The 26,673-nt window shown below is 45.5% G+C and overlaps 1 protein-coding gene across 2 annotated transcripts in view; it reads left to right on the top strand.

Moving 5' to 3' along the window:
* The first annotated feature begins 7,304 nt into the window (after nt 1-7,304).
* Nucleotides 7,305-26,673, top strand: part of RCSD1 (RCSD domain containing 1) — a 46,021-nt gene continuing 26,652 nt past the window's right edge. For both annotated transcript variants that reach the window (XM_077820360.1, XM_077820369.1), the window contains exon 1: nt 7,305-7,462. In XM_077820360.1, the coding sequence (XP_077676486.1) occupies nt 7,457-7,462 (6 nt within the window). In that variant the 5' untranslated portion in view covers nt 7,305-7,456. The remainder of the gene's footprint in view (nt 7,463-26,673) is intronic.

The following is a 26,673-nucleotide window of genomic DNA, read 5'->3' on the forward strand; positions in this document are numbered from 1 at the left end:
GGCTTCCAGTTGTACCATTAGTGGTTTGTTGTGATATGGAGGTATGAGCTAATGGAATGATTCACCAGCCAATAGCCAGTTTTAGTTAGTAGAGTCTCTTCCCCCTATATTTACTCTGGAAGGATAGAAGCAGTATTTGCATGAAAAAACTAAAATATATTAAAATAATCAGAAAACGTGCTGCAACCCAGTCCTATTCCCTCTGCTGGGTGGAGACATACCTTCCCATGGGCTTTCTCCTCCCTGATTTCCAAGCAACCTCTGTTTTAGCACTTCCCCCATACCACCTGTGCAAAGGAAGGGGGAAGCAGAGCTGGAGTTAATCTTTTATTCATCAGGAACCAGTTAATACCCCAGACCTTGTCACACTGTTGACTACCTAGTGACTAGAGACCACCAATGCATTTTGCACATGGCACCAATCCCCTCTGCATTTACAGTTGTTAGTGTATGGCTATGGTTTGTCTGTGTTATTCAAGTGAAGTGTATTTGTTGTGAATGATACTTTCCTCTTTGGAATGTGCTTTGAGATCTATTGATAAAAACCACTATAAAAGAACTAAGTATTATTATATCTAGAGTTTAAGTTACTAATACCTGTAGGTATGTTGCCATCTGAAGTGACAGTGAAACAGTATGGCTGCTATTTATTTGTATTTGTACCAGGATCAAATAATCATGTAAGCCAGATCCTCTGCTTTGCCCAAAGAACGTACAGTGCAGGTTGGGGCTGATGCTTTGCACATCCTTGTTCCTGGGTCAGCTGTTTGCCCAGGACCGGCTCTAGGCACCAGCAAACCAAGGGGGCAGCACAATTCCAGGGGCGGCATTCCGGGTGGTGGTTTTTTTTTGCTTGGGGTGGCAAAAATCCTAGAGCCGGCCCTGTGTTTGCCAGGCACTGCCCAGGATCTGGTCCTGCGTCTTCCCACTGCATCAGTGAAAGTATTATCACATGCTGACAGTGCCATGACCTGAAAACTCAAATCAAGTCACAAAACAAACCGGGGCTGATTCTTTAACTATCCAGTGAGTTGCAAGATTTGGGACCCGCCCATGGCAATTCGAGCACCCATTCTGAGAGCTTTTTGCTGGATGGGAGCTGAGGATATGTCTACATTGCAATGTAAACCTAGGGTTAGTGGAACTCGATTCAGCAGACCTTGAGTTACAGAACACAGGGCTTGAGCATCTACATTGATTGTCAACCCCAGGTTAAGAATTTTCTAACCTGGGCCTGAACTTGAGGTTCCAGCGTCCACACTGCTGTACACAGACCTGAGTCCAACCAATCATATCGCAGATTTCCTAACACCCTCCTGCTCTAGCCCTTTGTTCATGGTGCAGTGTGGGAAAATCTGACTGTTTTAGCAAGACAAAGAAAGTTGGCCTGTAGGATTGTGACATACTTTTGGTGGTCTCCCAGAACATGAGTCCAGTGGGGCTGCATCTACACTGCAAAGCAATAGGGTTCAAACCCTGGTCCTGGCTTTACTCAGGCTTGGACCCTCCACCTCTGTGGGGTCCTGGGACCCTGGGTCAGATTCTGTCTGGATGGAAGTAGTATTAGGTTTGATCTTGAGTTCAAATCCTGGGCTTACATTGCAGTGTAGACATACTCTGAGTCACAGAGTAGCCTAGCGCTCATCAATACTGTAATTAAGAGGTAAAAATATCATGACTTAAATCTATTTTATTCCAGGATCTGCTAAACAATAAGAGGGTTTGTATGCAAAGCAGTCACTTTAATAGGGCAAGACATAAGTATGCTATCCGGCCATATAGTTATGCTTTGATGGAATCTAGGTGGCTAACATCACCACAACCATGAGGATGGTCAGGTTTAAATCTTGAACCTGGCTTTCAGAAAATACTTTTAAACCTTCTTTCACCTGTCCTTGAGGCAGAGTTATGAAACAGGACTGTCCAGCGGGTTGTGCCACTTCCCAGCTCTGGAGGATGGAGACCCTGCAATTGACCTCCCCTCCCCCCAAAAAAAAGTCTTTCCAAATTCCTCTGCACTCCTCTCCGTAGGTGGGAATCTGATCCCCTGCACTGATCTCTGTAAATGGGGATCAATGTTCTGTGGTTGGCGCATGTGCATGAGGGCTGCTAAAACAGGCATGATAAGAATTTGTTTAGTTGACATTTCTGTAATCTGTATGGAAAGTGAGACCTTAGCAAAATGCTCTTGTGGTTTAATTCTTCCTAACTTAGGCTCTGTCTACACTGGCAAGTTTCTGCACAGTAAAACAGCTTTCTACATTGTAACTCCCAAGGTGCACACACTGCCAAGCCACTTAGTGTGCAGAAACTGCGCAGCTGCAGCACTGTAAAAACAACACCCCAATGAGAGGCGTACGGCTTTCTGCACCGGGGGTACAGCACTGCGGTGCCAATGTAGATACCCTGGTCAACTACAGCCCTGCATCTGGCCTCCGGGAGGCGTCCCACAATACCTGTTCTTGCCTCTCTGGTCATCAGTTTGAACTCTACTGCCCTGCCCTCAGGTGACCAACCGTCATCCCCACCCCGTCCATTCCTTTGGAATTTTCAAAGTCCCCTTCCTGTTTGCTCGGTGACGCGTGCAGTGGTCTCAGCACGTCTTTCCAGGTGGCCATGCCTGCTCCACGCACCAGGTGAGCCCCCGCTTGGAGCAATGCCAAGCTGCTGGACTTCATCAGCATTTGAGGAGAGCAGGCTGTCCAGTCCCAGCTGCGCTCCAGCCGTAGGAATTATGATACCTGTGGGCAGATTTCACAATGCATGACAGAAAGGGGCCACGACCGGGACACACTGCAGTGCAGGGTCAAAGTGAAGAAGCTGTGGAAAACCTACCACAAGGCTCAGGAGGCAAACCGCCCATGAGCTGCCGATTCTACAAAGAGCTGGACATGATACTCAGTGGCGACCCCACCTCCACTGCGAAGGCCACTGTGGATACTTCAGTGGCTCATGTGTCAGTTGAGAGTGGACTGAGCCAGGAGGAGATCTTGGAAGAGGAGGAGGAGGGGGACTCAGAGGCAGAGGATGACTCGGAGTCAGAGATGCATGCAGTCAGGAGCTTTTTTCTACCCTGGAGGAGGCTAGCCAGTCACAGCTGTCGAATCTTGGCGAAGTGCAAACAGGAGAGGAGGCCCCTGGTAAGTGGATTTGGTTTTGGGAATCACTGAAGCAAGCTGTTGCGGGCAGGAGGGTTGCAGAAAGCAGGGTTGTGTCTGTATGATGCACGTACCACCACATGCCTAGTCTGAGTGGCAGAACAGGCTGTTGATTAACTCTCTCACTTCACGGGAATCTGCCTCAGAGATCTCCAGGAAACTCTCATGGAGATACCGGGCAATCTGCTGTCGCAGGTTCTTTGGCAGAGCTGCTTTGTTTCTTGCTCCATTAATGGTATATTTCCCACACCACTGTGCCATCATGGAGGGCTGGGGGAGGACCATTGCTGCACACATTTGAGCCGCATAAGGGCCAGGGTGGAAGCTGCAGTCTTAGAGAAGACCCTCCCTTGATTCCCTGCTCACCCTCAGCCGTGAGATATCTTCCATAATGAACACAGCCTGTGGAAAATGTGGGGACAGGAATCATTATCAGGCCCTCCCCCTAAAGTGCTGGCTCTCCCCAAGAGCCACATGCCCAGTGTACAGCAGAGTCCAGGAACACTGATTTACCCTGCCTCTGGGGCTACTCACCATTTGGGGGGTCTTGTGGCTCATGTGTGCTTGCCTGGGGTCAGCCAGTTAGTGACAGGTATGTGAATACTGGCTGTGTTTTAAACCACTGAATCAGTGTTCTGTGTGTTGCAAACAATACTGCTTCTGTAAAATGTTGCTTTTTGGCTTCACAGAGATGACCTTGGGAGCCCAGCCTCCCTCTTTGTTATCGCCAGCTGAACGGCTGCGCAGAATTAGAAAGCAGCCACAAAGAACTAAGGAGGACTTTCTGCGTGATGTTATGATGCACTCTGCCGCCAAAAAACAGGAATGGAAGGAGTGGCGGGACAGCGAGAAAAGGGACTGAAAAGGGAACGTGGCGTGCCAGAAATGAAGCCACGGAGCGGCTCTTAAACATTATGGAGCGCCAATCGGACATGCTCCAGGAGATACTAGCACTGCAAACTGAGCAGCTCCACACCCAGCCCTCCCCTGCAGCCACTGTTGCAAAACTCTTTCCCATGCGCCCCCCAGACACTGACAACACACTCTTATCAACCTCCTGGCTCCAGTCTGTACTCGCGGCTTTCCACTCCTCCCCTATCACAGTCCAGCCCTGAGGACTCCCAGTACCCACTGCACTCAACACCCATCCCTCTGCAGTTTGGCCCTGCTGAAGTACAGTACCCACTGCACTCTACTCCAAAAGAGAAGGTTGGATATGATCCCTGGACATATGCAAATCTTTAGCTGTCCCGGGACCCCACCTCCTCCAAGGACCTTCCCTTCCCCCATCCCCCTTAGTGCTGATGTGTTTTTTTTCTTTGACATTCTCCTCCGATTGTTGTTTTTTAATAAAAGACATATGGTTTTTAATATGGTGTGTTGGTTTGAAAGCAATCTTTATTCTATTAATTGAAAGCAAACAGAGCTCTACAAAGCAACAGACAGTTATCTTAAACTGCATATTGCATCGTCTGCACCAATCACAATAACCTCCTAGCATTACAAGCACTGCACTCCCGAGCACAGCAACAAATATTAGTGGCTTTCAGCTCCAAATTGCTGCCTCAAGGCATCCTTGATCCTTATGGCTCCGTGCTGAGCCCCTCTAATAGCCCTGGTCTCTGGTTGTTCAAATTCAGCCTCCAGCCACTGAGCTTCAGTGGTCCAGCCCTGAGTGAAGCTTTCACCATTCCCTTCACAAATATTATGGAGCATACAACACGCGGCTATAAACATAGGAATATTGTCATCAGCCAGGTCCAACCTCCCATATAGGCAGCACCAGCAGGCCTTTAAATGGCTAAAAGTACACTCAACAGTCATTCTGCACTTGCTCAGCCTGTTGTTGAACTGCTCCTTGCTGCTGTCATGTTGCCCCGTGTATGGCTTCATAAGCCACAGCATTAAGGGGTAGGCTGGGTCTCCCAGGATCACAATCAGCATTTCAACTTCCCCTATGGTGATCTTCTGGTCCGGGAAGAAAGTCTCTGCTTGCAGCTTCCGGAACAGGCCAGTGTTCCAAAAGATGCATGCGTCATGCGTCTTTCCGGACCAGCCTGCGTTAATATCTGTGAAACGCCCATGGTGATCCACAAGTGCCTAGAGAACCATTGAGAAATACCCCTTCCAATTAATGTACTTGGTGGCTAGGTGGTCTGGTGCCAGAATTGGAATAGAGGCGAATCTCATCTTACGCGCATTTAACATTCGCAAATTCAGCTTTGCGCAGTCGGCAAAAACAAAACAAAATATAAAAAAAAGAGAAAAATAACAATTTAAATACTGTACCTGTAGCGTGGGTGATTCCGTCTGCCATTACACTCAATATAATTTTGACTATACGTGATTTTTGGTTTACGTGCTGACTGCGGAATGAAACCCCAGCGTAAGATGAGACTCGCCTGTATGTGTGCCATCTATCGCCCCTCCACAGGTAGGGAAGCCCATTTGTGCAAAGCCATCCACAATGTCACGCACGTTGCCCAGAGCCAGGGTCTTTCGGAGCAGGATGCAATTAATGGCCCTGCACACTTCCATCAACAGGAGTCCAACGGTCGACTTTCCCACTCCGAACTGGTTAGCAACCGATCGGTAGCAGTCTGAACTAGCCAGCTTCCACAATGCAATCGCCACGTGCCTCTCCAGTGGCAGGGCAGCTCTCATTCTTGTGTCCTTGCACCGCAGGGCTGGGGCAAGCTCATCACACAGTCCCATGAATGTGGCTTTCCTCATCCAAAAGTTCTGCAGCCACTGCTCGTCATCCCAGATTTGCATGACGATGTGATCCCACCACTCAGGGTATGTTTCCCAAGCCCAAAAGGGCATTCCACTGTGGTCAGCACCCACATGAATGCCACAAGCAATCTCGTTTTGTAGCTAGTACGCATGGCGAGATGAATGTTGCACTCCTCTTGCCTTTGTAGTTTAAGGGATAACTCCAGTGCCACTCATGACATGTTAGTCAGAGCAAGCAGCATACTGGTCAACAATTCAGGATCGATTCCTGGAGACCGAAGAGGCAGAGCACGCAGTACACAAACCATTGAAAGATGGTGCCAAATGTGGACGGAAGCACAGGGATTGCTGGGATGCGAAGTAATGCATCATGGGGCATTGGGACAGGACCAAGGATGACTCATGACCCGCTCCGCCTTCCCACAACTCTTAGTGGTGGAAGAGGAAGAGATGCTCTGTGGGATAGCTGCCCAGAGTGCACTGCTCTGAATACCGCTGAAAGTGTGAATACACTATTGTGCAGGCAGCTGACAGTGTGAACACACAACAGCAGTTTCCCTTCAGCGCTCTCTGAGTGGTGCTGTAACTGCCAGCGCTGTAACTCTGCCAGTGTAGACATACCTTAAATCCCGTGCATCTACCAAAAATAAAAAAAAAAGAAAGAAAAAACAGCTTTACCTCCACAACTGTAGCTTTATTTGTCAATGCTCAAGTCTTTACTGAGAAAAATAGCATCCTGAATTAGCACCTCTGACTAAGTGGTGAAAGAAAAAGACTGGAAGTGGAAAAAGTCAATCCTGTTTCAGCCTTAGCAATTTACATCTCCAGTTGGGACCATCTTTTTATTCTGTGTCTGTACAACACCTACCACAATGAAACCTTCATCCCTACAAATATAATAATGATATGTATCTCCTCCTCTTATGTTCCCCATGCCCATCCCAAGTGTCAGTTAAAATCTTCTCACCCAGCTACAGATTAAAAAGGTCAGAAGTTGAAAGAGGAGAAGAAAAAGACAGAAGGAACGGCTGCAGCAAAAGAAAAAGAATGCAGATCCAGAGAGGGAGAACAACCACAAACAGAGGAAGGAAAGAATGCAGATGTAGGGAGAAGAAGAAGAAAGAAAAGAAAAAAGAAGAAAATTATGGTGGGAGTATGGACAGAAGAGAAAGAAAGGGAGAGATACAGAGGAAATACACACTTAGTGCCCCCATGTTTGGGCAGAGCAGCAGAGTTTGCTGCTAGCATTCTCTTGAGCCCTGCACTCTGGGAAGGACAGTATCTGTTTAGATTTGTGTCTAAATTTAAACCCTGATTGCTTTGCCTCCCCCTCCAGTCCCCACCCTCCCTTCCTCTCAACCACCCTCCCTCCTTCCTTGTTCTCTAGTGCAGGGCTGCTCACTGGGCTCTGTCAGTTCTCAAGCTGAGCTGGGGCTTGGATATTATATTAGACGTGCCTCAGCAGTGAGTTCTCACTCTGGCTGGGCAGAAACTTTCCACAGCTAAGGGGGGAAAGGGTGGGGAAGAGCGACTGTCCTGAGGACACCCCTCACTTGCAGGATATGGAGGTAAAAAATTTATTTCAGTAGCCGCGTGTTGCTTTGCTGACTTACTTGCCCCAGCAGTTCAGATTGAATTAGCTCCACCTTTACATGGCACTTTCCCACTTCGGAGCAGGTAATCATTTCCATTTGCTGTATCAAACGGTAAATGACCCCCTCAATGCCCCTTGGAACTTCTTGCACAGGGTTATTCTAAAGTTGGGAGGGGAGGAGGAGAGAAGAGATCATGTGAATATGGGGTAGGAGTGTGGAGTATCATTCATTTTTGAGCCTCTTCCCCTGAGTTGGAGAAGGCAGTAACCTTCAAGGGCCTGCATAATTTTGAGGCATGATTCAAACACTCGGTTATAAAATTGGGCACAGAAGGAGGAACTAACTGATAGAGCTAAAACTTCAGGCTTCATGTGGATAGTTGTAGCCATACATCTTAGCTGCCCTTTTGCAGGAATGTCCTTTATTTTAAACCCCAGTGTTCCTTCTGTCCCTTGTGGATCTTGCAATCTCATTTTCATTGTCAAAATCAGAGATTTTTGACTCAGGAAGCAGCGGACATAGGAAACCTTCTTTATGTAAAAAAAATTCATACCATATAATTAAGAATTTTGTGTACTTTTCATTGTACCCCCGATCTTGTCCCCAGGGAATGCAGGGCGCATGGTCTGATGGTGGGAGTACAGAGATATGGGTCAGGATTCCAGAGTTTTATTCCAAACACTGCCCCAGGCTTGCAGCATGACCTTGGGCACAGTGCTTCTCCCCACTGTGCCTCAGTTTCCATTAATGCAAAATGGGGGTGATAGTGCTTCCCTAGCTCCCAGGGATGGTATGAGGCTGAATTCACTCGAGTTTTTAAAGCACTTTGAGAGCCTTAGATGAAAGTTGCCATAGAAGAGCAAAGAGTTCTGATAACTCCCAGTTGCTAAACCAGCCCCTCTGTGTGCTGTGATGCCCTAAAGGCACGGGTTAAAGATAAGGCACCTTCAGTAGAAAGTCCTCAAAAGGCAGTCAGACCTGTGCTCACCCAGGTTTTATGTGTGGAACAGAATCAAGCAGTGATCACACCAACTCAAGATGAGCCATGTTGCAGAGGTCACAAATTAAATGGATTCCTAAGGGGTTGTGGATTTGATAGAGCCAAGCCTGGATCATTAACTGTCCTTAAGTTACAGTTAGTTTTATCGTCTTTCGTTGTACAGCATTCTGTGATGTCTTCTGTCTGAGAAGGGGCTTTGTTGTTTGTCTCATAAGCCACTGAAACAGACTAAAGCTTATCCAGGGGTGATTCTCAGCCTGCTAGGAAACTCAGAAAATATATAAAGCTATAAAGCCAGACACACATGAAATTCAGGGGCTAGTAGAAAATCTAACATAAAAAGTACTTACTATGCAGGAAATCACATGCTTATAGTCAGACTAATACTTAGAGCGGGAGCAGACATTAGGTCGCATCTAATCCATTCTCCACCAATACGGGACAATGTATTTTCTAGTGTTTCATGCAGTTGTGTTTTAAAGGTCACAAGAAATGTGGCTTCCACTTCCTTTGGGAGACACACAGGGCCTACTAGATCTCATTATCAAGAAGTTCTTCCTCAGATTTAATCTAAGATTTTCCTTCTCTAGGTGTTTTCCATTATTCCTAGCTATCTCCTTTTTACCATTATAAATTATTGTCCTGCCTACATATTTACTTGCTTCAACCATTTGTAGACCATCACATATCCTTTTAGTTATTATATTTAACAGCACCTTTCATCTTCAAAAACATTTTACTAATCATGAATTTAGTCTCTCAGACCTCTGTAAGGAAGGTTAATATTATACAGAGGTTTAGGCCACATATGAAGCCAGTGGCAGAGGAAGGATCAAAGACTCAGGAATTCCCAGTCCCTTCTCAGTCTGCTTTTCTCTCATTAGAGCATTTTGCAGACAGCTGGGCCAGAATATAGTCATAGATGCAGCCTTTTGTCTGCAGGATCCATGCTTAATGCATCGGTGCAACAGGAACAAGTTCTGTCATTTCCCCCTTTGCCAGGCTGTTTGCTTCAGTTGTAGAGTGCAGAGCAGCTATATGCTCTGTAGCTGGTATAATTGGCAAGCTCCTCACACTAATGGGACAGATGATTACCAGCACTACAGAATGATATGGGCTACCTCCAGGTGATTGCCATTTCCATCAGATCTCTAGAACCTTTAGAAGAAAAATAACTAGGGCTCACTTGCCTTGTGTGGTTTTACTGCTGCTGTTTTTCTTTGTGTTTTGTAGCTAGAATCTTATCCAGTCTGCCATCAGGAACATATTGAGCATTTAGTTAGGTCAGCTGCTTTACAAACAAAGATGGGTTAGCACCCCAAGTAAGGGAGAATACAGTAAAGTCCAAGGTTGCCAATTCCTATGGTTTTATTGTGAGTTTCATTATATTTGTTTTTCTTAATGCCCTTGCTCCTTGAGTCAGGTTTAACCTAAAAATTTCATCATTCATTTTTAAAAAGTAAGCTTCTAGCCTTCATGGCTCCAGACCAAAGCTTGAAAATGTGAATCCTAAAAGGTTCTACCAGCCACCTACAAATAAAAAGAACTAAATGTAAAACACTTAGGGTTAGCAATACTGAAAGTCAAACTTCCCTCAAGAGAACATTCACTATATTTTCTCCCCAGGACTCACAGAATTGGGAGTAGGGGAAACATGCAGCCCTGTTAGTTTGTAATTACCTTAGAAGGTTTGGAGTTTGGTCTGAATACACAGCCTCAAGTTCAAATGCATTTTGGAACTGTAAGAGCCTCTGAGATTTATGAAACTCAGCTGGAAACCCTGTGAGATTAGGCCTCTTGTGGAACTACCTCCTGCGGCTGGTTAAGTAGGTTATTGTTATGGCATTTTCCCTGCCACCCTTATGCTGGAGACTGGTAGCACAGAGGCACATGAAAGTTACAAATAAGGTAGACAGAAGCAATCCAAGTCTCTGAGCTTCAGTTCGTTTTCCAGACTAAGGTGAGAGGTGGTTCTTATTTTCTCTGAACAGTAGGGATACAGCTGACCACTTTATTTTGGGGACATTTACCTCTCCCTTCTCTGTATCCCTCAGTAGGCTTCGTTTCTCCTCTTCTTGGTGTCTGTACTCCTATCTCCCTCCAGGAGGCTGACTCCTGATGGGTTCTCATTTTGCCAGGGAGGAGAGCAGTTCTCTGCTCCTTTGGTAGCTCATTTGGTCATGTCGTTTCTGTGGCTATGTACTGAATGGGTTCCCTGTCCCATAGCCTGTGTTCTCTCTGCTTTGGGGCATCCTCCACAGGAGGCATGTGCAGGAGCTGCTGGGCTATGGGTCCTCACTTGATACAGGCAGGGCACTGAATGTGAGAATGATATCAACTCCTTACTTCTGTCACTGCCGCAAGAACCCATGCTGGCCTGTCCCCTGGTCCCGATAGGTGAGATGGTGGGGAGAAGCAGAGGAGTGGAAGGAAGATTCTCTCAGCCCTCTGTTCCCCTTTCTTCCCACATGAGCTGTCAGACTCATCATGAGAGTCCAACACAACTGCTCCCTCTGAAGGGAATACAAACAGACTTACCTTCCTATTTAAAGGACATTCAGACAGACTGTGGCAGAGCATAGCGCTGAGCTCTAGTCTACCATTACTATATCATACTAAAAAATCCAGGGGGCTATAGTCCTCTCCCCAAGCCCCAACACCTCTGCAGAAGCAGTTATTCTGTCCTACTAATAATTATTCGGCATCAGGCAGAGCAAGGACTTGAATGTGGGTTTCCCACATCTCTGATGATTGCTCTAACCACTACGCTATTGGTTATTCTGGCTGGTGGTACTCTCTTAGGGCATGTTTACACTTCAACATGGGGATATAATTCCCAGCTCAAGAAGATATACTCATGCTAGCTCTGATGAGCTAGCATGCTAAAAATAGAGCGTAGCCACCGCGTGAGCAGCAGGAGGGGCTTGGCACCCTGAGTACACTCTCATCCGAGACATGAGGCATGTACCCAGGGTGGCTAGTCCCTCCTGCCACTCACCCTCTGCTGGCTACATTTTATTTTTAGTGCACTAGCTCCATTAGACCTAGCACAGGTATATCTCCTTGAGCTGGGAATTACACCCTCGGCTCAAAGTGTAGACATACCCTAAAAGTCTCATTTTCATTCTGATGAGAAACTAAAGCAATTTTTGAAACCTCAGGGGTTTTATTTTTCACAAAACAGAATTCTTGTTTTCCAACCAGCCCAAGTATGACCCTATCAGCCTCCTGAGCCAAGGATTGGACAAGTCACTCTTCCCCAGCCCATCACCACTTTTTAATAGGCTGGAAGTATTGCGGTTGAGCAGCATAATACACTTCCTTTAGTGAGTGAGTACATCAGCTCCACCACATTCCAGGCATCTGTGTCTCCTGAGAGTGGAGAAGGGGAAAAGTCAGCTTGCTTTACACATACTGTTCATGTGGGTCTAGGAAATCCTGTGACCCTTCCTCATGAAAGTGATGGGATCAGTGCTAACTAGGGCATCTGTCTGTAATTTTGTCAAATAGTGCAAAAATGTTTTCCCCTGGATGATCCTGTGTGTGCAAGTCACAATTCCAATGACAGTTGGGGGAAGGCACTTGTGTGTGTGATCCTGTGTACTTGCTTCACAATTCAAATAACAGTTGAGTGTGTGAGGCAGTGGGGGAGGAGGTTTGAACTACCAGCCCTGCAGACTCAGTCTGGGATCTCCAGCAATAATAAAGACTCTGTATGCAGAACATAAGAGTCTATTCTGCTGACAGGGCCAGCTCACTTTCTCGCCGCTGCCTTAGCTCTGCAGAGTGAAAGCCTGTTCTGGTCTGTCAAGTCAGCAGATATGACTTGAGGACAACCACATTTAGCACTGAGATGACAGGAGACTTCCACTTACTGTAATGTGAACACTACCTGCTTAAGCTAGGGTGGAGTTTGGTCCACAGGGAGCATGTATATTGTTTTAAAAGAGCTATTTTTATTTAGTCACTTGGAATATATTACTGAGTCATTAGTCTCATCTCTCGGCTATTAGTCCAAGGCCTTCCAAAGTCAATCAGTGCAGGATCCAACTGATCCACCAGCTAGGAGCCTCATCCAAGGAATGCTTTTACATTAACAATTCCAGCTTATAGCTTTGTAAAATCTTATCGCCAGCATGGGCAACATAGTGATGCAATGATACTGCCAGCAGGAATTGCAACAGGGTTATCTTCCCTGATATTGTCAACTAAATAGAACTGGACCAAATTCTTTTCACTTAAATGCATATAGTCTCACTGAAAGGATTTAATGGGTGTAACTGAGTAGAATTTGGCCCTTGGTAAATATTCTATAAAATAACTATTGTGTCCTCTACTGAACAAAGGAAGAGGTTACTCCAGCTTTAGCCTCACGGCAGTCTTTACAGTTGGAAGGAAGTGCAGTGATGTTGTACAAGGTAATTCCATGGTGGTTCTTGTCCTTTGGACAACAGTCTCCAGTTTTAGAACTATTGTTCTAAGTAGCAACAAAAATGCTATTAAGTAGCAACATTATGGTTCTTGATCAGAGCATGTCTTGTTACAAGCAACTCTCCGGTTGTCCTTGTCATTGACTAACAGGTGTTGAAAAAGGTAACTCAGTGGCTGTGCTGGCCACCACATGTGGGCTGTTTGGGATAATACCATAGTTGCCTTTGCAACACAATCTGTTTAATATTAGTACCTTGATTTCCTTGGATGAAAGGTGATCTAGATGGGCAAAGTGCTTTCTAAACACAGTGGATGATCACACACTGCCCCCACACTATGAAATGGCTAAGACTCTCAACTGCTGTAATGTAGAAGCTATTCAGTACAACATAGCCACATTAAAAGTTTAGACCATGAAGTGAAAAAACCATACCATCTCCAACTGAAACTGCAGATGGAATTTTAGTAGGCAGAATATAATTACCAATGTTGAAATTTGGCTAGGACACCTGAGATCACTGTCCTGCTCCTATGAAAGTGTTATGAAATCTTGCCACAAAGTACTACAGTTCTACATTTCATCTCCGACAATACCTCCAGTAGCATCATGGCCCCAACCCCATACTGGCGCATTGGTTCTGCGTTGACTCAGTTAAAAGGATACCACATTTTGAATCACCATTGTCATTCATTTCAGCACCTACGTGTAATCTGGAGGTCTCAGTTTCAAGCATAGATCTAACCTCACTTGTGCAATCTGACAAGATCACAGCACAAAGTGATATAGCTGCAGACCAGGGTATTTTTTTTTAAGTATGGCACTAGTGACCTTCAGAAACAAGTCTGTCCATACCTCACACTGTGTGGATGAAACCCATTGATCAGTGTGTGTTGTACCCAATCCACAGAGATATAGGTTTGTTACAGTCCTGATTCCCATTCCTTTAGTCAGATCATACTGTAAAGTGAATAATTCACACAGAGGGACTGCAAAACAAGAATAAAGACAGGCCCAGTGGGCCTAACATAATATCCAGCACAATCCTACTGACAAAATTGCAACTACATTTTCTCCACATATAGCATAAATTTATAACTTACTGCAATTTATAGACAATGAACTGCTTTTTAGATCTATGCAGGATCATTTTTCTTTCTATGCTTCATTTTAATATCTTGAGTTATTTTTAAAGAGTTATTTATCATTTCATCTTTGGCCAATAGTACTACAGTTTTAGTTTTAAAATTCTCAGTGGTTTTAGCCTGTGTATCAACACACTATGGAATCATAGAAGTCAGAGATAGAAAAAACTGTTTGCCTATCAACCTGGCTAGTGCAGGATTGTTCCCTATAGCATGTTCTCCAGCACGTCTGTCCAGATTGGTTTTAAATGACTCAAGCAATGGAGCTTCTATCACTCTTTTTAGCAGAGTACTTTACAGGCTGTCTGACTTCACTGTTAACAAGTTTCTAATAGTTAGTTTGAGTTTTAATTGCATCCCATTAGTCCTCACTGTACCACTTGTGACAGGGCAAGGCCAGATGACTATAGGAAAGTAGTGGGAGACAGATATATTAGTCCCAGGCTAAACAAATCCCTGTTACCAGGATAAGCAAATGGTAGTTGCTCCAGGTCAATTAAGACCCCTGGGGCCAATTAAGATCCTTCCAGAAAGCAGTGGAGATAGCTAGGTTGATTAGGACACCTGAAGCCAATCAGGGGCTGGCAGCAACCAGTTAAAAGCCTCCCAGTTAGGTCAGGTGGGTGTGCATGTCCGGAGCTGTAGGAGGAAGCCATGCTGCTGGAGAAACTAGGCAGTACAAACCCTATCAGGCACAAAGAAGGAGGCCCTGAGGTAAGGGTGAAGTAGATGGTGAGGAAGTGTGGGACTGCTGCGGGGAAGTGGCCCAGAGAATTGTACAGGTCCTGTTTCAAAGTCAGCTACCAAAGGTTGCTGCTATTAGGGTCCCCTGGGCTGGAACCTGGAGTAGAGGGTGGGCCTGGGTTCCCGCCCTTTCCTCCCAACCACTCTCCCTCATTAATCACAGGGACTGTGAAGCAACAGAGACTGTGCGAGGGAGGGTTGCTTCTTCCCACCTCCCTTGCTGGCTTATGATGAAAATGGCTCAGTAGACTGTGACCCTTGCCCCTAGAGAAAGAAGTGCTATGTAGAAGGTCACAGTGAGTCTCTGAGGCTAGTATAATCAGCCTGGAAGTGTGGGACCCTCTGAGACAAGGTTGGAGCTTTGTCACACACTCTAAATAATTCCTTACCCTCCTTACACCTGTCAGTTACTAGAAGGATTCTTCAAGAGTCCAAAATTGCTTCACTTTCTCCAAAATATGCCATCACTTGGGGCCACACCTGTGCCAGAACTAGGCTTCTTAAGGGAGGAAACACGTCTATACATTTGTACAGGACTGAGCACACCAGTACTTGATCAATACAGTTATACAAGTGTACTGGATTGCTGCTTTCAGTTCTGGAAGCTTCCGCATCAGGAAGATGTAAACAAAACATAGGGTGTACACAGAAGAGCATCAAAATGTAAAGGGCAAGAAAGACTGACTTATGAGAATGGAGTTAAGTCACTTGGCCAAATGGTAAAAGGGAGAATGATAACTGTCTAACTATATTTGAAGGGTGTAGACCTCATGGTAAGGAATAATTTAGTTTACTGAACCAGGGGGTATTCCTTGGAGTAATGCGATGAAATTAAGAAAAGGAAGATGTTGGCTTAATAGCAGCAACGTTTTCTGGCAGCAAAATCTATTATGTTTTGGAACAGTTATCCAAATGCAATGGAAGCCCCATCCCTTGGGACATTTAAAAATAGACTGGACAAAGCACTGGAAAGACAGACTGTCAGGAGCTATTTTGAATTGAGTTGGAACAACGGCACTGAGTAGAGGTCTGATCCTGCAAGCTTCCATGGACCAGTGTACACTACCAAGTGAGGTCAGCTTAACTACATTGCTCAGGGCTGTGAAAATCTTCACATATCTTTCCATAACAGCATCTTTGTAGGTAACCAAGCTCTTGAAATGTCTTCTTGTCTGGATGTCATGTTTACTTTGTTGAAAATGATTTTTTTTCCCCTTGAGTTTATGTTCTAGGTTTCCCTGGAATTTCAAATCTTTACCCTTGCTGTTATTAGTCTGTTTAACTTGTGAAACACACAATTTAATAGTTTGGTTTTTTTATACTCCATTAAAAAAAAAAAGAATAAGTGGCTAATGCAACAGGTCTCGGAGTAATAAAGACCCTCCCTGTAAAGAACGCCGCCTCTTTCAAAGTGTTTATCCTCTTGTCGGGTAGGGGAACTGTCAGTGCAAACCTCCACTCAAGTTCATGCTATTCACTTAATTATAATAGCATTCAGAAAAACAGGAAGAAATGTGAGAAGGCCCCTGCATCACTGAACAGAGCTGAGTGGGAGGTACCAGAACACATGATGATAATATACAAAACCTTCACCAGTACAGAATGGAAACAGCAGCGTTAGAGCAGTCCCACACCAGAGCTGAAGTATCATGAAATCCTAGAAATGTAGGGCTGGAAGGGATCTCGAGAAGTCTAGTCCACCTCCCTGTGCTGTGACAGGACAAAGTAAACCTAGACCATCCCTGACAGGTGTCTGTCCAACCTTGGAAGTTTTTAAAAACAGGATGAGGATTCCCAATCCTCCCTTGGAAGCCTAATCCAGAGTTTAACTACCCTTGTAGTTAGAAAGTTTTTTCTAATATCTAACCTATATTTGCCTTGCTGCAGATTAAGCCCATTCCTTCTTGTCCTCTCTTCAGCTGACATGGAGAACAACTGATCGTAGTCCTCTTTATAACACTCCTCAGCATATCCAAAAACTGTTATCAGGTCACCCCTCATGCCAGCCTTCTTTTGTCAAGATTAAATATACCCAGTTTTTTTTAACCATTCCTCATAGGTCAGGTTTTCTAAATACTTGATCATTTTTGTTGCTGTTCTCTGGACTCTCTCCAATTTGTCCACATCTTTCCTGTGATGCCCAGAACTGAACACAGTATTCCAGCTGAGGCCTCACTAGTGCTGAGTAGAGCAGTACAGTTGCCTCCTGTGTCTTACATATGGCACTGCTGTTAATACACCCCAGAATCATATTCGCCTTTTTTGTCAGCTGCATCGCATTTTGTTGACTCATATTCAATTTGTGATCCACTATAACCCATACATCCTTTTCAGCAGCACTATCATCTAGCCAATTATCCCCCATTTTGTAGTTGTGCCTTTGATTTTTCCTTGTCTTTATTTAATTTCATCTTGTTGAATTCAGACCAATTCTCCAATTTGTCAAGGTCATTTTGAATTCTAAACCTGTCCTCCAAAGTGCTTGAAACACCTTCCATCTTGGTGTCATCTTCAAGTTTTATAAACATACTCTCTACTCCATTATCTAGTCATTAATGAAAGTATTGAATAATACCAGACCCAGGACTGACCCCTGCGGAAACTCACTAGATACGTCCCTTCCAGTTTGACAGTGAACCATTGATAACTACTTTTTGAGTACAATATTTCACCCAGTTGTGCACCCATTGTGACGAAATGCATCCCTCTATTCACACCCTACTCACGATTGTAATAATCTTTGTACAAAATTTGCCTTGTGAGGTATCATTTGAAAACTAATAACTCATTGGCCAATAATATCATGGTTAAATGTGTGTAGCAATATCATATGTAAGATTAGTACATAAGCTGAAATTATGACTGACATGTTTACCAGACAAGTCTGGGGAGGGGGTAAACCTGTTCCTCAAAGACAAAGGACAAGCTAACGCCTCTAGTCAGGTGCCATCAAAGTTGACTGGCACTCACTTGTTAAGCAGCCATTCTTTGGCAACAAAGGGGAGAGTCCAAGAACAGATGGATCTGCATTTTAGCAAAGGACATGCAACTTCTTGCACCACGAGACTCCATGTCTCAGTTCTCACAGTGGGAAGGAACTTTATTTAGGGATAACCCTCAGGAAAATGCATTTCAAAGGGTGACTGGACTATAAAATTGAGGGGCAAAAATACCCCAGAATCGATCTCTCTCTTCCACCTAAGAAGCCAAAGGAGCCAACCTTTTGACTTTGGGAGGTATCCTGACATGAAAATTTGGTTAGCAATGTTGCTGGGAGCATGTGGTAAAGATTTTACTTTGAACCAAGTTTAGTTTAAGTTTTGGCTGCTAGAAAGCATTTTATCTTTATTTCTATTGTAACCATTTCTGACTTTAATGCCTTGTACCTGAATTCACTTAAAATCTCTCTTTGTAGTTAAATGTGTTTTATTTTTAATCCAAACTAATCCAGTGCTGTCTTTAAACTGAGTTTTTTGGTAACGTTATTTAAAGTAGCAGGCTGCTGGATACTGACCCTTTAACAGGGGCAACGGACCTATAATATCTGAACTGTCCAGGACAGGACTAGACAGTACAGAACACACATTTGGGGGAATATGTGGGATTGTGAGTACGTTCAGGTCACTCTGCTAGTAGTAAACTAGGCTGCTGGAAGCCAGAGAGTGGCTGGTGTGTTGCTGACAGGTTACTGGACCAGGGCTGTCGCTATAATCAGACACTCAGGGTGTGACCTGAATGGTGTTTGGCTGTTTGTGAGCAGCCCAAATTGGGAGCTACTGCGGCAAAACATTGTGAGGCTCCCTAAGCTTCAGGGGAGGTGGTGACACAACCCTTCACTGGTCTGGATTGCACCTCAGAATGTGACAATGGAACCACCTTATAGTAATTTCCTCTGGACCACATTTCCCTAGTTTGCTTATGAGATTGTGTCAAAAGCCTTACTAAAATCAAGATAAACCACATCTACAGCTTCCCCCCATCCACTAGGCCAGTAACCTTGTCAAAGAAGGAAATTAGGCTGGTTAGGCAAGAGTTGCTCTTGACAAATCCATGCTGGCTATTCCTTATAACCTTATTACCCTCTAGTTGCTTACAAAAAGTATTACTAATATTTATTATTTGTATTACTGTAGCTCCTAAGAGCCCCAGTCATGGACCAAGACCCCATTGTGCTAAGTGCTGTACAAACACAGAACAAAAAGGCAGTCCCTGTCCCAAAAAGCCTAAATACCTTGCACCTCTTCTCCATTCTCAATCTAAGGCCTTAGTGTCCTCTAGATTGCTAGGGATGTCTACCCCATTTGACATAAAAAATATGGGCTTGATATATAGCTAGCACAAGTGACCTGAAGCCAAATTCACCAGGAGATCTCTTCCCAGATGCATACTTCCTGTTCCTTTTTAGGAGATTTGGAGCATAACTTGTAGCATCTTTGCTAGTCAAGCAATCTGGTTTTAGTCTGTAGATTCCCACAAGGTAAGATTGAAGCCTTTAGGGACACCTTTTCATCAAGTAGCTCATGAGAAAGAAAACCCAATAAGTAATGCAATCATCTAGACTCCTACCTTACTGCATTTACTCTACTCCCTCTCTGCAACTTAACATTGTTTCTTATGCTCTCTAGAAGCCCAAGTATAATTTTTTCACTACTTTTCTTTCACACATAATTTTTAAATTAATTTTGTGCAGGTGAAGAGTGCTGTCTTGATAACCCTGGAGACTAATGTTCTCCATATTCCCCTCTAAATATGCACAGCTTAGGCAGTGACAGCATAAGATGCCCCTGCACCATAGCTCCCCAGTGCTTCATCTTTTACCTGGAGATCCTGTTTCTGGGGGGAGGAAATTTTAGTCCCCATTCAGTACTTGGCCTTTCTGTCATACAAGGGAAATTTTATGGTTTAAACTACACACTAGGAAAGTACTGCAACTGTTTAGTTATAATACATTTCAAAGCATTTTAAGAACATTAATTTCTACCTTAGAGGTGGATTGTGAGAATGAATTATTTTATAGGTGGGTTAACTGAGAAACAAAGGATAAGTGACTTTCTCAAGGCTACAGAGGGAATCAATGTCAGAGGTTTGATTAGAACTCAGGAGTTGCTGGCTTCTACTGTTCTTCTCAGACCACATTTCACTTAGTCATTGTTGGACTTGTTTGCATAGGAAGATTATTGAGCCCCCGATGCATCATTAGAAGTGCCCCAGAGTAAGTTTAAAGTGTGTAGGCCCACATTCTCAAGAGTGACCACTAATTTTGGGTGCCCAATTTGACACAACTAGTGTAGGGCCTGATTGCAGAGATCCTGAGAACCCAGAACTCCAGTCGAAGTCAGTGGGAGTTGTAGGTGTCTGCGTCCTCTGAAAATCAGTCACTAGCAGCCAGATCCTTAGCTCTGCTATCAGCTCCCTGGAGCTGTTCGAAGGTATTTCAAAAAGTCCTTCCTTGTTTTAAAAACTCTCCATAGACTCAGCTCAACATTGACACTTAAAGCTAATTAATAAATTACATGCATACCGTCACTCTGCCACTAGGCTACATCCTTTTCCCCACCCTTTGTCTTTGTCTGTCCTCTTAAGCTCTTCCTGTGCAGGCTATCTATTCCTATGAGCGATCCTCGGTAAGCACTGACTATATCTTGGAGGCTACAACAATAGAATTAGTTTCAGAAATGAGTTCTCTCTACTCCAGTCTCTGCTTCCTCTTCTTGTCTACTGTCAGCCACCTCTTTTTCTCTTCACTCAGCTGTGTAACTGTTGGTGTGAGAGCTGAGTACTATGCAGCTCCACTCATCTGAAGCAGCCTTTTCTGTGTTTCATCCACCTGAAACACCCAACTCATTACAAACCTCCCCAGATAGCAATTTCTCCATTATCCCTCAGCTAGTGAGAGGTAGAGGCAGAGAAATTACTGAACTTTGCAATCTATATGAGGACACTGTTTGTTTGAAAGACATTTCTCAAAATGAAGTTGTTATACACTGCTTAGGCCAAGTTCTGCGTTCAGTTACATCAGCGGTATTCATTCCCTTCAAAGCACTTATTCTAGATTTATGTTTGTGTAAGCGAAAGCAGAATTTAGCCCAGAATTGTTCCTACAGCTACAATTCCTGCTAGAGTAAAATATTACTCTTTAGATAACATTAATAATTATATTTTACCCTTTTTTGGGGAAAAAATTCATCAGCAGAAAGCTACTTTGTTCACAGAGGGACTGTGGTCTAGTGGTATACACAGAGACCCAAGGCTCTTTGGTTTTATTCCTGACTATCAACTCACTTACAAGCACACATTCAAGTTGTCCTTGGCAAATTTATTTACCTTGTGTGCCATAGCCCTGGTCTACACTAGGACTTTAGGTCGAATTTAGCAGCATTAAATCGATGTAAACCTGCACCCGTTCACACGATGAAGCCCTTTATTTCAACTTAAAGGGCTCTTAAAATCGATTTCCTTACTCCACCCCTGACAAGTGGATTAGCGCTTAAATCGGCCTTGCCGGCTCGAATTTGGGGTACTGCGGACACAATTCGACGGTATTGGCCTCCGGGAGGTATCCCAGAGTGCTCCATTGTGACCGCTCTGGACAGCACTCTCAACTCAGATGCATTGGCCAGGTAGACAGGAAAAGAACCGCGTACTTTTGAATCTCATTTCCTGTTTGGCCAGCGTGGCAAGCTGCAGGTGACCATGCAGAGCTCATCAGCAGAGGTGACCATGATGGAGTCCCAGAATCGCAAAAGAGCTCCAGCATGGACCGAACGGGAGGTACGGGATCTGATCGCTGTTTGGGGAGAGGAATCCGTGCTATCAGAACTCCGTTCCAGTTTTCGAAATGCCAAAACCTTTGTCAAAATCTCCCAGGGCATGAAGGACAGAGGCCATAACAGGGACCCGAAGCAGTGCCGCGTGAAACTGAAGGAGCTGAGGCAAGCCTACCAGAAAACCAGAGAGGTGAACGGCCGCTCCGGGTCAGAGCCCCAAACATGCCGCTTCTATGATGAGCTGCATGCCATTTTAGGGGGTTCAGGCACCACTACCCCAGCCGTGTTGTTTCCATCCTTCAATGGAGATGGAGGCAATACAGAAGCAGGTTTTGGGGACGAAGAAGATGATAGCTCACAGCAAGCAAGCGGAGAAACCGGTTTTCCCGACAGCCAGGAACTGTTTCTCACCCTGGACCTGGAGCCAGTACCCCCCGAACCCACCCAAGGCTGCCTCCTGGACCCAGCAGGCGGAGCAGGGACCTCCGGTGAGTGTACCTTTTAAAATACTATACATGATTTAAAAGCAAGCATGTGAAAGGATTACTTTGCCCTGGCATTCGCGGTTCTCCTGGATGTACTCCCAAAGCCTTTGCAAAGGTTTCTGGGGAGGGCAGCCTTATTGCGTCCTTCATGGTAGGACACTTTACCACTCCAGGCCAGTAACACATACTCGGGAATCATTGTACAACAAAGCATTGCAGTGTAGGTTTGCTGGTGTTCAAACAACATCCGTTCTTTATCTCTCTGTGTTATCCTCAGGAGAGTGAGATATAATTCATGGTCACCTGGTTGAAATAGAGTGCTTTTCTTCAGGGGACACTCAGAGGAGCCCATTCCTGCTGGGCTGTTTGCCTGTGGCTAAACAGAAATGTTCCCCGCTGTTAGCCACAGGGAGGGGGGAAGGTTGAGGGGGTAGCCACGCAGTGGGGGGAGGCAAAATGCGACCTTGTAACGAAAGCACATGTGCTATGTATGTAATGTTAACAGCAAGATTTACCCTGAAAGAGTGTAGCCACTGTTTTATAAAATGTGTCTTTTTAAATACCGCTGTCCCTTTTTTTTTTTTCTCCACCAGCTGCATGTGTTTCAAAGATCACAGGATCTTCTCCTTCCCAGAGGCTAGTGAAGCTTAGAAAGAAAAAAAAAACGCACTCGCAATGAAATGTTCTCCGAACTCATGCTGTCCTCCCACACTGACAGAGCACAGACGAATGCGTGGAGGCAAATAATGTCAGAGTGCAGGAAAGCACAAAATGACCGGGAGGAGAGGTGGCGGGCTGAAGAGAGTAAGTGGCGGGCTGAAGACAGGGCTGAAGCTCAAATGTGGCGGCAGCGTGATGAGAGGAGGCAGGATTCAATGCTGAGGCTGCTGGAGGACCAAACCAGTATGCTCCAGTGTATGGTTGAGCTGCAGCAAAGGCAGCTGGAGCACAGACTGCCACTGCAGCCCCTGAGTAACCAACCGCCCTCATCCCCAAGTTCCATAGCTTCCACACCCAGACGCCCAAGAACGCGGTGGGGGAGCCTCCGGCCAACCAGCCACTCCACCACAGAGGATTGCCCAAAAAGTTATTTTCCCCAACAGTTATTTTCTGGTCTGGGAATAAAGTCCCTTCCTGCAGCTTTTGAAACAGACCAGAGTTCCTGAAGATGCGAGCGTCATGTACCTTTCCCGGCCATCCCACGTTGATGTTGGTGAAACGTCCCTTGTGATCCACCAGAGCTTGCAGCACTATTGAAAAGTACCCCTTGCGGTTTATGTACTCGGCGGCTTGGTGCTCCGGTGCCAAAATAGGGATATGGGTTCCGTCTATGGCCCCACCACAGTTAGGGAATCCCATTGCAGCAAAGCCATCCACTATGACCTGCACATTTCCCAGGGTTACTACCCTTGATATCAACAGATCTTTGATTGCGTGGGCTACTTGCATCACAGCAGCCCCCACAGTAGATTTGCCCACTCCAAATTGATTCCCAACTGACCGGTAGCTATCTGGCGTTGCAAGCTTCCACAGGGCTATCGCCACTCGCTTCTCAACTGTGAGGGCTGCTCTCATCTTGGTATTCATGCGCCTCAGGGCAGGGGAAAGCAAGTCACAAAGTTTCATGAAAGTGTCCTTACGCATGCGAAAGTTTCGCAGCCACTGGGAATCGTCCCAGACCCGCAACACTATGCGGTCCCACCAGTCTGTGCTTGTTTCCTGAGCCCAGAATCGGCGTTCCACAGCATGAACCCGCCCCATTAGCACCATGATGCATGTATTGGCAGGGCCCATGCTTTCAGAGAAATCTGTGTCCGTGTCCATGTCCTGATCACTCACGTGACCGCGCTGACGTCGCCTCCTCGCCTGGTATCGCTTTGCCAGGTTCTGGTGCTGCATATACTGCTGGATAATGCGTGTGGTGTTTAATGTGCTCCTAATTGCCAAAGTGAGCTGAGCGGCCTCCATGCTTGCCTTGGTATGGCGTCCGCACAGAAAAAAGGCGCGGAATGATTGTCTGCCATTGCTCTGACGGAGGGAGGGGCGACTGACGACACGGCTTACAGGGTTGGCTTTAGGGAGCTAAAATCAACAAAGGGGGTGGCTTTACATCAAGGAGTATTTCAGGCAGGACTTAACGGAGGGTTCCAATAAGAAATGGTGCACCTAAGTTATTGTTCTTATTGGAACAAGGAGGTTAGCCTGGCCTCTGATTGATACATGGCTAGATTTACCTCGCTGCACCTTCTCTGTGAGTGACTGCAGTGTGACCTAGAGGAATGAGTCCCCTAGACAGGGGAGGAGGCAAATGAGTACAAAACAAATCTGGTCTATTTCTTGTTTTGATCCACTCCATCTATCTTTTACATCTTTGGCTGGCAGCAGACGGTACAGAAGGACTGCATGCCATCCACATCTCATGGCTGCTCGGCAGAAGATGGTACAGTACGACTGCTAGCCATCCTCATCTCTTGCCTGCCCGGCAGAAGATGGTACAGTACGACTGCTAGCAATCTGTATCGCCTGCCTGCTCACCATAAGACGGTTCAATAGGACTGACTGCAGGACTAAAGAGAATGACCTGCTCAAGTCACTCCAAATTTAGTCCCTGCGCCCATGTCTGCCCAGGCGCTCCCAGCCGACGTGGCCAGGAGCACCTCGGACATGACGATGACGGCTACCAGTCGTATTGTACCGTCTGCTGCCACAAAGCAAGGGGTTGCTGCTATTGTGTAGCAATGCCGTACCGCGTCTGCCAGCACCCAGGAGACATAGGGTGACGGTTACCTGAGCGGGCTCCATGCTTGCCGTGGTATGGCATCTGCACAGCTAACTCAGGAAAAAAGGCGCGAAACGATTGTCTGCCCTTGCTTTCACGGAGGGAGGGAGGGAGGGAAGGGGGGTCTGACGATATGTACCCAGAACCACCCGCGACAATGTTTTAGCCCCATCAGGCATTGGGATCTCAACCCAGAGTTCCAATGGGCAGCGGAGACTGCGGGAACTGTGGGATAGCTACCCGCAGTGCAACGCTCCGGAAGTCGACTCTAGCCTCGGTACTGTGGAAGCACTTCACCGAGTTAATGCACTTAATGAACTTAGAGCATTTTCTGTGGGGACACACACACTCGAATATATAAAACCGATTTCTAAAAAACCGACTTCTATAAATTCGACCTTATTCCGTAGTGTAGACATACTCTTAGTTTAGTTGGCTCTAAAACAGACATAATGCTTACTTCCTCACATGTGTGGGGAGTTGTCAGCCTCAATTAGTGTTTGCAATACTTTGAGATCATTAGACAAAAGCTGCTATTGAAGTGCAGCATATTAATTTAAATTATCCCAGACTGCAGTATTCTCCCCCTACACGCACACATTGTGGATGGGGTAAGTGATTCTGACAGTTGTTCCCAGGAGCAGGAGGTATCTGACTTCTACAGAAGGACAAGGGATTAGCACACAGAGGAACAAGCCTTGGGGAGTGCGTATGGCGAGACACTATTTCGTTTCGGTGAAAGCTGACAAGTTGTGTATATTTCCCAGACCAAAGCAGTCAAATCTTATATCAGTTAAACAAACAAGTTTGGTAGCCAAGCAGGACCCTGTACATGGGAAGAGACAGGCTGGGAAACCCAGGAGTGCGAGGTGGGGTGGTTGTGGTTCAAACTGCATTAGCTAAATGGGCAATGTCTTAGTAGAGTGGTTATTAATGCCCCTCTCATTGAGCACTGCCATGTTCTCCTGATGCACCTTGGGGAAAGTGTTAACAGAATGGACACCAACGACAAACCCCATATAGCACCAATAGAGTTTCCTGTTAATGGTTCCAAGAACTTCCTGGAGATGAAGCAATAGGGACCATCTCAGTCTGGCCATAGTCTTTGTAACAGCTGTTGTCAGCTGCAGATAAAAGCTGCCAGCACTGCTACATTAGGGGCAGGATCAGTCTTTGTGTCTCAAGAAGAGGATGAGGCAGGCAATCCCAAAAACATGAGTATCTCTAGATTCCTCAAGCTTCACATGACCTCAGAAACCTCAGTAGCCTGTTAGCTTCAAGGCCCCTTTCAGAGAGGATCAAATTCTTTCTTGCCCCCAAACCACATAAAGTGTGTGCTTAAGTATCTACAGAAGTTTTTTGTCTGCTTGTGTCTAGAGCCAGTCCTGTGCCTTTGAGTTACATCTGCCAGGGATAAGCAAGCCAATATGAGAGCACAGTTTGTATGTCGGGAAGAAGAGGTCTTCCTGAACTGTGGTTACAGGATGACTTTAATAATTGCTAACTACTGCTTTCACACTCAGGAGAAGAGGCTTGAGTTTGAAAGTCCTGGGGACCAGGAACAATCAAGTGTGGTGCTTTTGAAAAGGGATCCTGGATCTTTAATTGTTCAGGAAAGTTACTGGTAAGGTGATGCACTGAGTCTCCTATAATACAGGAATTTAGCTGCCAGAATTATGGATGCCCCTTTCCCTCAGTTTGACTTTCCAGTAAAAGGAGCCCTGAGCTACCTCTCAAGCAGGGCATTTTCATCTAGTCTAAGATTCTTATTTTCAACATCAAAAACTAAGATTTATTTTAAAGTGTTCTGGTTTCACTACTGCCAGCTTTTGATT

The sequence above is a fragment of the Eretmochelys imbricata genome, chromosome 1, assembly GCF_965152235.1.
Source record: "Eretmochelys imbricata isolate rEreImb1 chromosome 1, rEreImb1.hap1, whole genome shotgun sequence".
In the NCBI taxonomy this organism is placed as follows: Eukaryota; Metazoa; Chordata; order Testudines; family Cheloniidae; genus Eretmochelys; species Eretmochelys imbricata.